General features: G+C 41.3%; 1 protein-coding gene across 3 annotated transcripts in view; it reads left to right on the forward strand.

Annotated features, from left to right (window-relative positions):
• TTLL6 (tubulin tyrosine ligase like 6) overlaps positions 1–16,656 on the forward strand; it is a 34,154-nt gene extending 17,498 nt beyond the window's left edge. For all 3 annotated transcript variants that reach the window (XM_079949531.1, XM_079949529.1, XM_079949530.1), the window contains 5 exons: positions 6,131–6,287; positions 7,901–8,200; positions 11,053–11,419; positions 13,555–13,756; positions 15,635–16,656. In XM_079949531.1, the coding sequence (XP_079805657.1) occupies positions 6,131–6,287; positions 7,901–8,200; positions 11,053–11,419; positions 13,555–13,756; positions 15,635–15,641 (1,033 nt within the window). In that variant the 3' untranslated portion in view covers positions 15,642–16,656. The remainder of the gene's footprint in view (positions 1–6,130; positions 6,288–7,900; positions 8,201–11,052; positions 11,420–13,554; positions 13,757–15,634) is intronic.
• The last annotated feature ends 1,393 nt before the right edge of the window (positions 16,657–18,049 follow it).

Here is an 18,049-nt window from a genome sequence, read left to right on the forward strand (position 1 = left end):
ATACAGTGCAATCTTACCACTCACCCTTATGCTTCTTATAAAAAAATAAAATTCCAACAGGTGTTTGAATGCGCAAACATTTTCTTTTCTTTTTTTTTTTTATAATAATTTTTATTAATTTCCACACATATAATAAAGAACAATATAAAACAGTATCACATCATACTCATCGGTTCTTACCCTTCTTTCTTTGACTTCCCCATACCTCCCCATCCCTGCATCCTTGTTTAATAATTCTTTAGCAACCCTTAAGTCCATTGTCTTAGTTCCCTTTCGTAAAAGTTTCTTAAGTTTTTTTGTTTACTGCTGCAATTCTTTACTTCTTACCCCCTGACATCCTAACATTCCTCAATTTTGCAATTATTTTTAAGATATATTTTGAAGTTCTTCCAGTCCTCTTCCATTGTCTCTTTCCCCTGGTCCCGGATTCTGCCCGTCATCTCGGCCAGTCCCATAAAGTCAATCACCTTTGTTTGCCATTCTTCCAGAGTAGGTAGTTCTTGCGTCTTCCAATACTTTGCCAGTAGAATTCTTGCTGCTGTAGTGGCATACATAAAGAAAGTCCTATCCTTCCTTGACACCGCTTGGCCCACCATGCCCAAGAGGAAAGCCTCTGGTTTCTTAGGAAAAGTCCACTTAAGGACCTTCTTAATTTCATTATAGATCATTTCCCAGAAAGCTTTAACCTTTGGGCAGGTCCACCAAAGGTGGTAGAAAGTGCCTTCAGTCTCATTACATTTCCAACACTTATTATTAGGCAAATGATAAATTTTTGCAAGCTTGACTGGGGTCATGTACCACCGGTAGATCATTTTCATAATATTTTCTCTTAATGCATTACATGCAGTAAATTTAATACCGGTGGTCCATAACTGTTCCCAGTCAGCAAACATAATATCATGACCGATATCTTGTGCCCATTTAATCATAGCTGATTTCACCGTTTCATCCTGTGTATTCCATTTTAGCAGCAAGTTATACATTTTTGATAAGTTCTTAGTATTGGGTTCCAACAATTCTGTTTCTAATTTTGACTTCTCTTTCTGAAATCCTATTTTCCTGTCCTGTTTAAACGTCTCATTTATTTGATGGTAATGCAACCAATCTCGGACCTTAGGCTTTAGTTTCTCATAACTCTGAAGTTTCACCCTTTCACCATCGTATTCTAAAATCTCATGATATTTTGGCCATTTAGAATCCATATTAAGCTTTTTTACTTCCCTAGCTTCCATTGGTGACACCCACCTAGGGGTTTTACTTTCCAACAAATCTTTGTATCTAATCCAAACGTTATACAATGCTTTCCTTACAATATGGTTTTTAAAGCTTTTATACACCTTTACCTTGTCGTACCATAAGTATGCATGCCAACCAAAACTATTATCGTACCCTTCCAGATCCAAAATGTCAGTGTTCTCAAGAAGTAGCCAGTGTTTCAACCAGCAGAAAGCTGCTGATTCATAATAAAGTCTTAAGTCCGGCAGGGCAAACCCCCCTCTATCCTTTGCGTCAGTTAAAATCTTAAATTTAATTCTGGGCTTTTTGCCCTGCCAGACAAATTTTGATATATCTTTCTGCCACTTCTTGAAGCATTCCATCTTGTCCACAATCTGCAACGTCTGGAATAAAAACAACATTCTAGGCAGTACATTCATCTTAATAGTAGCGATTCGGCCTAGCAAGGAAAGTTTCAGCCTTGACCATATTTCCAGATCTTTTTTAACTTCTGACCAACATTTTTCATAATTGTCCTTAAATAAGTTCACATTCTTGGATGTTAAGTTTACCCCCAGGTATTTTACCCTTTTTGTTATCTCCAAGCCTGTTTCATTCTGAAAACTCTCTCTTTCTTCCATTGTTAAATTTTTTTCCAACACTTTCGTTTTTTGTCTATTCAATTTAAAACCTGCTACTCGACCAAATATATCAATTAATTCTAATACTCTTTTAGTACTAGTATCTGGCTGTTGCAAAGTCAATACTAGATCATCTGCAAATGCTCTTAATTTATAATGTCTAACTCCGACCTGAACTCCTTTAACCAACTGGTCCTTTCTAATCATGTTTAACAATACCTCCAGGACTGATATAAAAAGCAAAGGGGATATTGGGCAACCCTGTCGTGTACCTTTTTCTATAGGTATTTCTTCTGTTACCACATTATTTACAATTAATTTGGCCTTTTGTTGAGAATATATTGCACCTATACCGTTTTCAAAACCTTGGCCTACCCCCATCCCTTGGAGATTCTTTTTCATAAAAGTCCAACAAATGTTGTCAAAGGCTTTCTCCGCATCCACAAAAATCAAAACTGCTTTCCTATTAATGTCAACATCCAGCAGCTCCAAAATATCTATAATGTTTCTCACATTGTCTGACATATGTCTACCTGGGAGAAAGCCTGTTTGGTCCTTATGAATCTCTTCTGCTAAAACTCTTTTCAATCTTTTTGCCAAAATGTCTGCAAAAATTTTGTAATCCACATTGAGTAAAGATATAGGGCGGTAGTTTTTAACCTGGTTCTTCTCAGTCTCTGTTTTCGGTATAAGTGAGATGAAAGCCTCTTTCCACGATTCAGGTGCCTTTTTCCCCTTCAAAATTTCATTGCAAACTTCCTTCAATGGTTGTGTCAGCCATTCTTTCAACATTTTGTAGTATTTGGCCGTCAGGCCATCTGGTCCTGGTGATTTTCCCAATTTCATATTTTGAATGGCACCCTCTATTTCTTGTTCTGTTATTTCCTCATTTAAGATCCTTTTACTTTGTTCTGAGATTTTTGGTAAACCGTATTTTCTGATGAATTCTTCTATTTCTTGCTCGTTGATTGGCCCTTGTGCATACAATTTCTTAAAAAAGCTTTGAAAACAATTGTTGATCTCATTGGGTTTATGGATAATTTTTCCATCCATTTCTAAACTTGTTACAGTGTTCATTTTCTGCCTTTTTTTCAATTGCCATGACAGAAGTTTCCCACATTTATCCGCTGATTCAAAAGTTCTTTGTCTCATTTGCCTTATCTTCCACTCTATTTGTTGGTTCATAAGCTCCATGTACTGCATCTGATAGAACTTTATTTCTCTCAAAATCTCATGGGATTTTGGTTTAGACCTCAACTTCTTCTCTCCTTCTTTTATTTTTTCTAAAATTTTTTCCTTCTTCTCATTTTGTTGCTTCCTCTTAATAGAATTTTGTTGAATTAGGAAACCTCGCATCACGGCTTTACTTGCGTCCCAAATTATTCTTTTTTCCACATCTGTTTTCCTGTTGATCTCAAAGTAATCTTTTAATGTTTTAAGGGCCTTCTTGTGGATCTCTTCATCCTTAAATAGGGTGTCATTCATTCTCCATCTAAAGGATCCAGTTGTTGTTAGTTTCATCTCCATCTTCACCGCATTATGGTCGGAGCACGTTTTTGGACATATTTCTACTTTTTTTGTTCTTGGCGCCAGACTACTAGAAATCCAGATTTGGTCTATTCTTGTCCATGTCATTTTTGCTTCAGAGAAGAAGGTTCCCTCTCTCTCTAGAGGATTCTTTATTCTCCAAATATCAATCAAGTCCATTGTTTCAGTCATTTCGAAAAAGATCTTTGGTAGTCTCCCTTCTTTTGAAATCACTTGTCTCTGTGCTTTATCCATGTTTGTTGAGACAACTCCATTCATATCTCCCATCATTAGGATTTTATAGTCTAAAAAGTCAACTAATGTCTCATGCAACTTCCTAAAGAATTCGGCCTTCCCTTCATTTGGGGCATAAACTCCCACAATTAATATCTTTTCTCCTTGAATTTGTATTTCAATTGCCAGGTATCTTCCTTGTTCATCTTTAAATATCAATTTTGGAGCCAACTTTTCCTTTGCATAGATCACCACACCTCTTTTCTTTACTTTGTCTGATGAGATAAATTCTTGACCAAGTCTCTTATTTATCAGTAATTTCCTATGTATCCTGGCAATATGGGTTTCTTGCAAACATATTATGTCTAATTGTTCTTTCATCAAAATGTGAAAAACCTGTCGTCTTTTCCGAGGAAGGTTCAGACCGTTACAGTTCCAACTAAGGAGTTGCAGAGACATTTTGTATTTAGGTAGCTGTTCCTCCAACTGCTCCAAGCTTCTGCTCTTCCTCCGATGGTGGTAGTGAAAGTCCAAATGACAAATTTGCTATATCAGGTGGTTCCCTCTCCTCCACGGTTCCTTTCTGCAGATCCTCCAGGTACTTCTCCAGAAATTGTTCTTTGTCCTGAATTGTTTTTATTTTAATCTTCCTTCCTTTGAAGTTAAAGGACAATCCTTGTGGAAACTCCCATCTGAATGGTATAGTGTTTTTCTTCAGCAGGTCTACTAAGCTTTTGTAATATGTTCTCACCTCTAAAATGTATTTAGGAATGTCCTTGAAAATCTGTATCTGACAATTTTGGATCACCAATGCCTTTTGATAATGCAAATTCAATATTCTATCTCTTTCTTCTTTTGATCTCAATGTAATTAGACAGTCCCTTGGTTTTTTATCCTGCCTTCTACCCAGTCGAAAGGCTGATATTATCTCAAGTTCCTCATCTTCCTCCCATTCCTCCTGCCAAAAAGTTATGATGTTCTCTGTAAGAAATTTCACAAGGTTGTCCCCTTCCCCTTCAGGCACCAATCTAAATTTTAAATTCTTCTCTTTACGTTGAAGTTCCAGTAAGGAGAGGGCTGCATCATGCTCATTCACTTTTTTAATAATAGGCCCAAATTTTTCCCTTGTCTCTTCAGCCGTTGTTTTTGCACTTTCTGCAATCTTTCGTGTTTCTGAACTTTCCTGAATTAATCTATTTATAGAATCTGTGTTCGATGTAACACTAGCTGTATTCACATCCAACCTTGTTGTCAACTCTGTTAATTTTTTAGAATTCTCTGTCGATAGCTTTGTCAATGCTTCCAGGGATTGATTTATTTTAAGTAGTGCCTGAGTCATAGGATCCATAGAAGCTGGTGTTTTTTCCTGCACAGCTGCAGTTCCTGATATAGAGGCCCTTTTCTTGTGAGATTGTTTTGCTTTCTGCCTTGTTACTATCTCTTCTGTAGGGGCACTCATATCCTCAAGGTCGTTTTCACAGAGTTGATTCCCAAGTGGAAAATCCCACTGTTACTTTTCCAAGTGCAACAGTTTCACATAGAACCCTCTAGAGGGAGCATTCAATTGTATCCAAATGGCAAAGATAGAAGAAAACAAAGAGGCAAGGAAGTATAACAGTAGCCAGAAGTTTCCAATATCCAAATTGTAATGTCTCTATTTTCTATGTGGCCAAAATGCAACAAAGTACGTCTAAGGTCCGGTAACTTTGTTACAAACAAGTCCCCACTTCTCAAAGTTTGACAGTCCACGTCCCGGTGTCTTGTTTGGGCAGCCCGACCCCGGGGGATTTGGCAATGGAAGGTCTTAATTTTCCATTAATTTTCCAGCAGGTTAACAACGTTCCAATCCCTTCCCCCCTTCTCTGAATGCGCAAACATTTTCAAAGATCAAAGAGTTCCAGTGTAGACATTTCACAAAGATCAGTACACAGCCACAGGGTGACATGACTGCATGCACCTACCATTTTTATCTTTTGCAATCTGCCTGAAAGTGTTGTAGCATTATCAGTCCAACTCCCATCTGCCCCAGCCAGCATCGCAAATGGTTACGGATCATGACAGTTGCAGTCCAGCAACACTTGGGGGTCATCACTCTAGCTGGTCCTGCTCTGCTCTTCTTTATTATTGCATCACATTCTGGCCCTATAGTTAGGCCTTGGACTCCCTTTTTACCTAGCTTCCCCTGCTGATGGCTGGGACTGCTAAATTGGCCCATATTGTCTGGCCACTTACACTCTCATTGCCTCCACTTGTCTCAATTAATTTGGGGAAACACATGCCCCATGTCTTGCTATGCTGCCCTCGTACAATAGGGCAACCATTTGGGCTTGGCTTAAGAGGCAAGGCCACTCTGCCTGGCGTTGATCCCATGCACTTTCGGGGGGAATTTTTTTGGGAGGCTTCAAGGGTTTGCAAACCCGGTGTAGCAATCTCGACGGTAAGCAGCGCCTGGTAGGCAGCCTTCTCCCCGTCTTGAGTCTGTTACGAACGCTTCTCTGCAATGTCATCAACAGGCAGCAGCTCCAAGGGCTGCGTCTCAAGAAAGAACAGAAAGCAGCTCTGCTGAGAGAGAAAAAGGCCGAGCTGCAGGGAGAGTCGAGTGGAGAAAAGATAAAGCTTCCCAGGCAAAAGATGGTGAACCGATCAAGTGTGGTGCCAGTCTCTGCCCAGGTAGGACTAACACAGAAACATATTGGCTAATGAATTATATCACACACACACACACACACACACACACACACACACATTACTATCTCTGGAAAAGTAAATTGAAATGCCTTCTCAATTCTCTGCTTCTGTAAACTAATTTAACAACTCCCCGCCACCAAATGCCATATTCAGACTAACTTGGAAAAGTAAATTGAAATGCCCTCTCAATTCTCTGCTTCTGTAAACTAATTTTAACGACTCCCCGCCACCAAATGCCATATTCAGATTAATTTAGATTAGTATCCTGCAGGAAATTCATCTTAAGCCAGATGGAATTCCATGGAACTTAAGATTTCCCCTTATATAGTTCAAATGGCCCAGATGATAACCAACTTGCTTGCCATGTTGGTGGTTTGGGGTACCGCTCTCTCATTGTCACTTTTTCAACATCTGCAGAATCTACCCTTTCCTCTCTCTCTACCTGCTGCTAAAGACCCTTCCCAGAGCTCTAGTCTCCTGTTGTAGCTTCTCCCTTGCAGGCCTCCCCTTCCATTGCATCTTTTCTGTCTGGCCAATTGGAAATTCCCTGCTAAATTTGACTTTCTATCCTTTTTCCGCTATTGTCATATTGTGTCCTGAGTAGCTTATTGCTGTGCTTCCAGTTTGTTTTATTTACTTACTATATCGCCATTCCACTTTTCCTACAAGGGGTTCCAGATGATGTTTATAAAATTCACAGGATGTTGTGCATGGAGATATATCATTTTATTCTCTCAGCTTTGTGAGGTAGTTCAGGCTAGGGATAAATGGATCTCTCAGTTTTCATTTTCTCAATTTCTCAGTTTCTAAGTTATATTCAGTTTTCTACATTTCTGCATAAATTTGATTTAAAACAAAACCTCAAATGAAAATTCGTTCATTAGTGTGAACTCTGAATAAACACATGTCTATATGCAGTTTTAATTAACGTGCACGTTTTGGTAATCAATTTCCCCTAATAGGATGCATTTTTCTGTTATTTTCATGAATAAATTCATTTTTTTGCACGCTTCCCCAAAATATAATGATTTTTTGTAAATATCATTTGGTTGGAGAATTGCATTCCAAAATTCAGATAAGTTTGCATTTTGAAAAATGGCTGTGTTTCAGTTCACATATTTTTTTGGGAAACTGAAAATTAGTAGGTTCACATTCAAATGCAAACTCTCTCCTCTAACCCTAGTTTAGAATAAGATGGGATGTTGGCTCAGTTGGTTAGAGCACGATGCTGATAATGCCAGGATTGCAGGTTTGATCCCTTTATGGGACAGCTGCATATCCCTGCCTTGTGGTGGGTAGTCTAGAGATCCTCTAGAATTCTATGATTCTATGACTTTCCCAGAGCCAATGGTTTGCTTTCACCTTCCAATCACTCTGCTTCTATATTTCTTTCTCTGTATTCATTGCTTCCCAAACCATCATGTGATTTAAATATATATATATATAGAAAGATGTACTTGAGTGTCTAAACAGATGACTAGCGACTAATAAATTCTGAACTAATTTAGAGTTTGTGGACTTGTAGGGCATACACACACATTTCATTTCATGCCTGAATTTGACCTTTCTTTGTCTTTATTTTTCCTCTTGTTCAGCCTGAGGATTGTTCAGAGGCTGGGCCTGGGACTACCCTCCTGCTTGAACATTTTGCAGATGAGAAAGAACCCAAGAAAGAAGTGACTTGTGATTCTTCGAGCACCTCTCAGCTTCAGAGCCATGAGACAGACAGCAACCCAAAGACCTCTGAAAACCGACCCGTGAGACCTTACAGTTCTGTGCCTGACCTTACCAGACAGACTGCACCCCGCATCCGAGAGCAGTATAATTCCAATCCAGAATTGAGGAATACCATTAACAGCCACCATTCTGCAACAGATGTGAACTTTATATCTGGAGTAAGTAATCAAGTTGTGTTTCTGTTGAAAAATTACTGCTGAATTGGATCTCGTGCCTTACCACACAACAAACACAGAACGGGCCTTTTGCCCTGATTTTCCCTTCCGGCGGGCTTTCTCAGATTATTACTGGGCAACTATAATATGATATATCTGAACAAAATGGCTTTTATTTGTTGCATTTCAAAATGATGCATTTCTAGATGCTGTATGTTTTGGGGTTTTTACTGTTAAGTGGGTGTGTAAGCAGCTAATGAATTATTTGGTGTATTATTGATAATATAAAGAGAAAGAAAAACACCTCTAAAAGAGGGGCAATCTCTTTGGAAAAAACTCTTGATCAAATATGATAGGGGTCCATAGACTTCATGTTAAGAACATAAGAAGGAGTCCTGCTGGATCCAGCCCAAAAGCTAATCTAGTCCAATATCCTATTCTTACAGTGGCCAACCAAGTGCCTTTGGGAAGCCTGTAAGGAAGATCTGAGCGCAGCAGCCAGGGTGGATTTGATTTAAATCAAATTGATTTAAATCACAATTTAAATCACTAGTCAGTAAGCCTTGATTTAAATCATTATTATTTTTACAGAAAGACTCATTCTTCCCGGTATAAACTTAAAACAGTATTTACAACCAGATGAAGGTTTCATTTTTGGAATAATAAATTTTCAGAGTAGTTTTTACAGTTATATAAAAAAATTACTGATTTGGTTATACTGTTAGAAATACATAGACCGATAATTATGAAATTATTGTGAGATTTAATAAGCTAACTGTTTATATTTGGACAACTTTTCTGCTGTGCTTTATTGGAAGGAGAAAAACAATAATTTCCTTAACAACAATTTAAACAATTTATGTAACTCAAATAATAACATTATAGCATATGTATCCATGCTTTTTAACTGATGTGGTTAAACAATATAAAAAAAACTTAGACTGAGTTTTAGCACACATGAAAAACTTAAACAAATCCTTATTTCCTTCTGAATACCTTTTGGACTATAATGTATCTTAAATAGAAAACTATCTTTAGGAAAAAAAATTCTCCAAAAGCATTTTATTTTTAAAAATCCAATTTAAAATTTAAAAATTAGATTTTTATTTTTTTTAATCATTGAATTTTATCCACCCTGGCAGCAGCACTCTCCTCATTTCTGTCAGGGACTGGGGGCAGAGGAGGAATGGTGGACCCTTCCAGGGACGGGGAGGAGGAATTCTATAGATTTACAACAGGGGTTTGATGGAGGTAGCACCTCAGAGGCAGATGAAGGGGAAAGCAGGGAAATCATGGGAGAGCCGGAACAACACCCAGCTGACATGTTGTCATGAGAAAGCCTTCCAGACCCTACATCTCCCAGAACCTGGCGAGCCTTAAAAGTAGGAGAGCAAAGAGCTCAAAGACAGAGAGCATGTTGCAGCACCCGTAGAGGGGACCAATGAGGAAGTGGGAGAGACGGGGGGGGTGGAGATTCACTCAGGACAATGCCATTATCCAAGAGGCTGGGTTCTATTGCCTCTCTGTGTAAATATTGAAATAAAAAAGGACGGCAAGAAACTTTCCCTTGTCTTTATACTTTCCTGGGCAACCATCTGGGAGCCGCTGACATCATCCTGACAATTTATCATGATTCCCAATGACTGCTATAAAGAGGCACACTATGTTCAACATTGGCAGTAGAATAGTCATCCCTAAACTTGGCCCTTCAGATGTTCTGGGACTACAACTCCCATCATCCCTGACCACTGGTCCTGTTAGCTAGGGATGATGGGAGTTGTAGTCCCAAAACATCTGGAGGGCCGAGTTTGGGGATGCCTGCTGTAGAAAATAGGCATCATGCCTAGTATCTGCTGATAGCCTTGCCCTCCAGGAATATGTCAGATCCTCCCACGTTATCTTATTATAGAATCATAGAATTGTAGAGTTGGAAAGGACCCTGGGGATCATCTAGTCCAACCCCCTGCAAGGCAGGAATTTGCAGCTGTACCATATGGGAATTGAACCTGCAACCTTGGTGTTATCAGCATCATGCACTAACCAACTGAGCCATCCGGGCCGACGAGGAGTGAATTCCACAGTTTGTGCTGTGTCAAGTACTCCTTTTTGGGGGGTCTTTCCTGATCTAACATTCAGCTTCTTTGGATGGCCCCAGGCTGCTCTTGTATTCAGAGGGAGGGAGGGTTGAGAAACTACATTGGTTCCAGCCATTGGTTCCATTTTTGCTTCTGCCAGGTAATTTTATCAGTCTGGTAGCCAACTTGAGGGACGCGAGTGGCGCTGTGGGTTAAACCACAGAGCCTAGGACTTGCCAATCAGAAGGTCGGCGGTTCAAATCCCCACGATGGGGTGAGCTCCCATTGCTCGGTCCCTTCTCCTGCCAACCTAGCAGTTCGAAAGTACATCAAAGTGCAAGTAGATAAATAGGTACCGCTCCGGCGGGAAGGTAAACAGCGTTTCCGTGCGCTGCTCTGGTTCGCCAGAAGCGGCTTAGTCATGCTGGCCACATGACCCGGAAGCTGTACCCCGGCTCCCTCGGCCAATAAAGCAAGATGAGCACCGCAGCCCCAGAGTCGGCCACGACTGGACCTAATGGTCAGGGGTCCCTTTACCTTTACCTAGCCACCAACATGAAACTTAGGTTACTCACTCTTAAGTGCAAAAAGTCTAAGCCAGTGTGTGGCAACTGTATTATTTCCTGGGTCTCTAACAGCTGCATTATCAGCGAGGTTGATCTGATGCTTTGGTTGTGTTTCTATGCCACTTTCCATTCAGATGAATCCCAAAGCACCTTAGGTCTGTCAGGCATTTGCAACAGGGACTCCGTGATAGCCCTTCCTTCTTTCCCCTGCCAGGTCCAGCCAACAGATGAGTTTGCAAAAGCGTCGTGCAGTAAGGAGAGCCCATGTGCTTCCAAATATTTTCCAGCAATGGCCCTTCCTCGTGCGAAGAGTTCGACAGTGACCAAAATGCCTTGCTGCAGAAGTCCGCCTATTAAGAACTTCCGTCCGTTTGAAGAACACTCCTTCCGGTTTCACGTCAGAGAAAACACAGCCTCCCCAAACTCAGTCACCCCAAGGATGAGAACGTTCTATGGGAACAACAGTGAAAAAGGAACCCTCTTGACCTCCGAATTCTTCAGCAAGCTGACTTTTGCACCAAAGGAAAGAAAACTCAGACTTCCCTTGCAGCAGCACTCTCATCACTTGGTCAGCCGAGCACGTGAGAGCCGTTTTCTTGGCATCCTGTTACTTTGAGCGCACTGTATCTCTGTCATAAGGGGCAGCCCATCCATGGGGCTCCAGGTGAAAGGCAGAAGATTTCCCCCCCCCCCGGCCTTACACCCCCTCTCCTCCATCACCGTTGCACTGCTGCCAGTCCCTGCGCCATCGTCATGGCGCCGTTGTCTTCACTGCTGCTTCTGTGCCCTTACCACTGCCACTGTGTTCATAGCAGCAAGCGCAGGTGCAGCCACAGGCAGGGACAGGGGCAGGGCTGGCAGCATTGTGGGCACAGTTGTGGAAGCGTCGCAATTGGGGAGCTGGTGGCATTGGGGTGATTTGCCTACAGCAGCAGTATGTCTTGGGCCAGTCCCGTCTGCAGAACATGCATAGATATATTGATCCAACAGAATGTGAGATGTTGTACAGAACTGCCTGGTTGTTTTAAAATGTTCAGGATTTTGATTTCTTGGGTTTGGGGTGCATCCAAGAAGTTTTGCATGGGGGGGTGGATAGGTGCTGCTTATTCACTACTTCCAGTTCACATCTTCCAGGTGTGTAGAGTGGTTCAGTAATAATAATATTATAATAATTTATTATTTATACCCCACCCATCTGGCTGGGTTTCCCTAGCCACTCTGGGCAGTTCCCAACCGAATAATAAAAACACAATACAGCATCAAACATTATAAACTTCCCTGAACAGGGCTGCCTTCAGATGTCTTTTAAAAGTAAGATAGTTGCTTATTGCCTTGACATCTGATGGGAGGGCATTCCACAGGGCAGCTGCCACTACTGAGAAGGCCCTCTGCCTGGTTCCCTGTAACCTCACTTCTCGCAGTGGAGGAACCACCAGAAGGCCCTCAGAGCTGGACCTCAGTGACCGTAGTGTTATCCCCCTGGCCACACGTCAGAGAAGAGCTGGTACAAGATCTTCATAGGTTGTGGTAGATGGGGAGGACTGTGCAAACCCAAGTCTCACCGCAGCTCATTCTTTGTAATGCTAAACTGTGGTTCATATGCAGCTGGTGCATTGAGCCATCAGGTCTTGGCCGCAGGAGCTAGGGGTGTGAGGGAATTCCAATGGAAACAGAAATGGAAACAGAAATTGACAGTGTTTGCTTATTTGTCCCATGTCCGGAACGGAAATCAGTCCAGCAAGTCCACAACTTTTTTCATCCATAACTTATTGGAACTCAATTCCAGCACCTCTCAGATGGGCGCCATCACCATTATAAGAGAACAAGGGAGGCGTTTGTGGTGAATTACAGCACCTCTTTTTCTAGGAAAATAGCAGTGGGCAAACCTGTTAGGCAATTCACTGTTGTTGCTTTTGGTCCATGTATGATACATAATTGCTTATATTTTTCTTACATTTTGCATTGATCCCTTTGCATGAATGGGGTGGAATAACATAATGACAACACAATTTACATAATTCATTATGTATCTTGTGTAAGTTCTGTAATTTAGGGTTGCCATATTTCCGACGTGGGTTGCCCAGACATTTTAAACGATTTTCAAAAATTCAGCCCGGACTCTGCTTGTGACAGATACAGGGCAGCACAGAAAATGGATGCCTTCTTACATCATTCTTCTCCCAGAAATAGAAGGAGTTCAGTAGCACTGCAATGACTCCATTACATTGGCACTGCAATATCTGTGTGACTTCTCTCTCCACCTGCAACTGGCGATTGAGGCTGTAAGATCAATTCTGACTCTGAATCTTTGCTCTTATGGAGACTCATACTGTATTAGGTCTGCTGTCTGTGCAGATAGATACCCTCTTTTTCTTTGTAGTGAGGATGAGATGGGCGGGGGTGAGTACAGGTGATCTCTTACCTGGGACCCACAAAACGGTGCCAGCTCTGAACAATCCTGGTAGATGATTGTGAGACAAAAGTAGATAGGCAGATGCCAGGTAGGTTATGTGGTTTTGCCTGTACTTGCTGGAGAATATGCCTGATGTTGACTGAGGAAACACCCAGGTTAGGAGCCCCATTGTGCTTACATGTTCCATCTTATTTTCTTACCTGCTGTCAGATCCAGTAAAAGAAAACAAAAAAATATGGTCTGGTGAAACCGCTGTGCATATTTAATCGCAGCACATAGATCTTTGGTTTTTGTGCTACACAGAAAGCGCCTCGCTCCCAAGAGAAATCCTGAGCTGCAGGAGCGCTTCGTACAAGAAGCCAACAAAATACTACAACCCACACCTCGTCACTCAAAGGCCGATGGTTCAGCAGCACAGTTTGCAAGACCTGCTGGTGATCTCGCGGATGAACAACCAGTCCCCCAAAAACAGCGACCCAATGTTGGAAGAGAGTTCTGTAAACAGGTAACCAGCGAGTGTGGCTGCCAGGTTTTCGTTAGCAGAAGTTTAACATTTCTGAAGGTGCTGGGGAGAACCATAACTTTTAAGGCAAGTAGCTCATTTTTTGTGAACCGCCCTGAGACCTCCGGGTATAGGGCAGTATATAAATTCAATGAATGAATGAATGAATGAATGATCCATGCAGTCAATGCACTCCAATCATCTTCCAAGACTGTGCATATACTGTACTTGGAGTGGGTGGCGGAGGGTAGAATTCAAGCTTCTATTTTTTTTTTTTTAAATATTTATTAAGATTTTTTTAGAATACAAAATGCAAAAATAATAAACAATGTAACATGAATCATAACACATTTTTCAGAACTTCTTTGGACTCCCTCGCATCTCCCACTCCCACTTACATCGTTATAAATTTTTTCCAGCAATTTATCATCTTGTTTATATTCTTAAATTTTGTTCAATTAATTTAATCTATTCTCCACAAATTTTATGTTTCCCTCAATCTCGCTTATCGTCAAATTCAATCTAATTCAGTGGTAGGCGATTATTTATGATCTAGCATCCTTCTTAGCATTCAACCAAATTACAATACTTTTGTAGATAAATCTTGAATTTCTTCCAGTCTTCAAGCTTCTACACTAATACAAGAAAAACTGCTTTCTGATATGTAAACTATTTGCAAACTATGCACGTTAGGCAAATGTATGTACACTTCTTCGTTTGTTTCTGCTTTCTTTGGAGAGAGGTAAGGATTGGGTTTTGGCATTTAAACCTCTTCCTGAAAATTCTGCTCAGCTCTGAATTTTCGTTTCAGGGGTTTCAACAGGCCTTTGCACTTCTAAGCTTTTGCATTTTTAGGGCTCAAAACATACTGTTTTTTGAAAATGACATTGAAGTTCTCATAATGTTTAAATTTCTGCACCCAGGTCCAAATCTTGCACTTCAGGGGAAGTATAAAGTCCATCAGAACCTTGTATAAGCCAGGGGTGTAAATGTTGAAAACTGTTACTATAGTAGCTATTTCATACAAAATGCACATAATTCATATGTGCAATTTTACAGGTAATCCAGACATTTCTGCCAGCCTGTTGCATTGCAGTAGTTTCCATATTGTCCTCCCATTTTTTTCTGAGACCTGATCTATTGTGATATTTTTGAATTAAAATGCAATTCTAGTGCCATTCAATGACTGTGGGCAAAGGGCTATTGAAAGTACCCAGAGAAATCCTCCCCTTAATTTTCTGCCTTGCCCCTTTCTTTTAAAAAATAGGCCTCTCAAACTCTGCCACTTTAATATTCAATCCTGAAATGAGCCTTTATCAGTCCATTTTTGTTCTGTTGCTCATATATTGGTTTCTTTTATTTTTCTCTAGAATGAAAATAATAACAATGAGCATTTGTTTTTTTTCCAACAACAACAAGAAAAAGATGGCAGCAATCTAAAGCTCCCCAAATAGACTCTTTCAGGACCATTTCAGGAAGTAACTAATTAAAATGTCCAATAAGTGGGCATTTGCAACTGTGGAGAGCCAGTGTGCTGTAGTGGTTAGGAGCGGTGGACTCGTAATCTGGTGAACCGGGTTCAATTCCCTGCTCCTCCACATGCTCCTCCACATGCAGCTGCTGGGTGACTTTGGGCCAGTCACACTTCTCTGAAGTCTCTCAGCCTCACTCACCTCACAGAGTGTTTGTTGTGGGAGAATGTTAGCCACTTGGAGACTCCTTAAGGGGAGTGAAAGGCGGGATATCAAATCCAATTATTATTATTATTATTATTAGTTGTTATAATAGGCTGTTGGTGGTCTTTGGGGCAAAATACTTGGTGCTGTTGTCTTTATCTTCCAGTTCTGTTTCCTCAGCATAGCATTGTATTCTTCATTCCAGGGTCTGAGTGGATCTTTCACAGAGAACATGGGATAGTTCCTGGAGCCTGAAAGATGCTATTTTCTATTGAGGGGCATACGGAACCATTTAAACTGTTCAGCTATATCCTTTCCAAGTGAATTCCTATGCGGCCAGCCTTTCCAAGAGCTTTCATGCAGCCTATGAAGTTTGACTTGTAAAGATAATTGGGTCTTTTTTTTTAAAAAAAAAAGTGGCTCTGAGATAGTGGAAGCTCCTGACTTTCTGCTCCCTGTGGAAGTATGTGGATGGTTGTTTGCCAACTTGAAAATTCTCTTCCAAAAATTTCTTTTAAAACGAGAGCTATGTTAAGTGTCTACAGGGTTAGCATGGCTCCCAATCATACCCTCATCTTGATCTACAGAGGTGTGTGGAGTCCTACAGAGAAGGATGGTATCTCCTGCAGTCCATTTTGCAGATTGAATCTTAAGGACTGATCTTGAGGTGGCACATGGCGTTGTGTCTGTTTCCCTTGATGTTTTGTGGTTTTTTTTTTTTTTGTAATGAGCATCTGCTTCAGAGGCTACAACTGGAAGCAGAAACACGGGAGGAAAGTAGATACCTAATTCTTCTCATTCCAGTCGTTTCCCCCACTTTAAAAAAATCTTTCAGCTGATTTTGCATCTGCAAAATCCTATGTTTTCTCCTTATGGGGAAAAGGCTGCTTGGAAAGGACAGTTTTGAGTAGAAAAACAGCAGAGGGGAATAGGTCTAAGCAGTCCTTCCCCCTGCTTTCTTCTGTTCCCTATTGCAGCTCCCAAAGACGTATTATTTTTTATAAATTAATTCAGGGAGATATACATGTCCTGTCTAGTTTAACGCTAAATTCCTCACATTTTCCAAAGCAGTGTTACATTAGTAAACCTAGAGAAAAGTTGCAAAGAACAGACTGTTCACCAATCTCAATAAAGGCTTAAAAATGGCAAAGATTTGCATTCAAAGGGGTCTGGCTTCCCCCATTGGAATAAAACTGAGTCCTGTACACCTCTGAATGGTGTCTGCAACGTCTGTAGTTGTAAATTATTTGCTAGGGCTCCTGTGCTTTTCTCACAGTTTTCCTTGCTGTGGGTCGTATATCTTTGCTCCCAATTTCATTTACTTTCCTCGCTTCCCTGCTGCATAGCCATGCTCTCAGCACTGTTTGACGGGAGGAAGGGACAGTGAAGTTGCACTTAAAGTCTCCACAGGCCCCAAATGACTTGCAAGGCACAAATTGGGCTGCCATCTTCTTGGCATGAAATATGGGCCTGCTCGGAAAGAAGTGCGATGACTGCACAGCACAGACTTCGTTCTTTGGGACAAAGTCCCTGCAGTTGCATGTTTATCTTACTTTAAATGAAAGTTTATAGTCATGATTACTGGGAGGCGAGGGGCTGGGCTTCCTGGCAGGACTGAGACTTCCTGGTAGTGGCAGAAAGTGTGATAAAACCTATTAACACCCAGAGCAGAAGAAAACATGGCAATAATGAATGTGTGCTTTTCCATGAAGTAATCAGGACATTCCACCTCTTTATCTTGTGGGCACTGCTGCCAACCATATCAAAGTCGACGGGGCACTTTGAATATACTAATGTATTTATAATATAGTAATGACGGCCTATATCTACTGCACGTCAAGTGTAGCAACCGCTTCACTTACAGTGAAGCTTACAAAAATGTAAGCCAAATATCACCTGTTGAATGTGTGTATTCTTAGGAGAAAGTGACAACTAACTTTCTGTATGCCGAATGTGAGATTTCTGCATTCTGTTCAGTTCCACAGTATTTGACCTCTAACCACCATCTGTATGATGATGATTATTAGCACTTGTCCTGTGCCCCATAATGCTCACTCTGTCTATCAGACCAGGCCCTACCTAATAAATAATATAATTAATCCAGTACCAGAACGGGAACAAAATTTGCACTTTCTGCTTGATAAAAGGTAAAGGTACCCCTGCCCGTACGGGCCAGTCTTGACAGACTCTGGGGTTGTGCGCCCATCTCACTTAAGAGGCCAGGGGCCAGCGCTGTCCGGAGACACTTCCGGGTCACGTGGCCAGCGTGACATCGCTGCTCTGGCCAGAGCCAGAGCCGCACACGGAAACGCCGTTTACCTTCCCGCTGGTAAGCGGTCCCTATTTATCTACTTGCACCCGGGGGTGCTTTCGAACTGCTAGGTTGGCAGGCGCTGGGACCGAACGACGGGAGCGCACCCCGCCGCAGGGATTCAAACCGCCGACCTTTCGATCGGCAAGCCCTAGGCGCTGAGGCTTTTACCCACAGCGCCACCTGTGATTGATATGCTTGATAGACATTGTTTATTCTGGTTGCAGAATTAGCCTTCTGGGCTTCTGTGGATCATACATTGGCATTTGCTTCGGCAGAATATGGTAAAATAAAGTATATCATAAATCG

The sequence above is a fragment of the Podarcis cretensis genome (genome assembly GCF_951804945.1).
Source record: "Podarcis cretensis genome assembly, chromosome: 13".
In the NCBI taxonomy this organism is placed as follows: domain Eukaryota; kingdom Metazoa; phylum Chordata; class Lepidosauria; order Squamata; family Lacertidae; genus Podarcis; species Podarcis cretensis.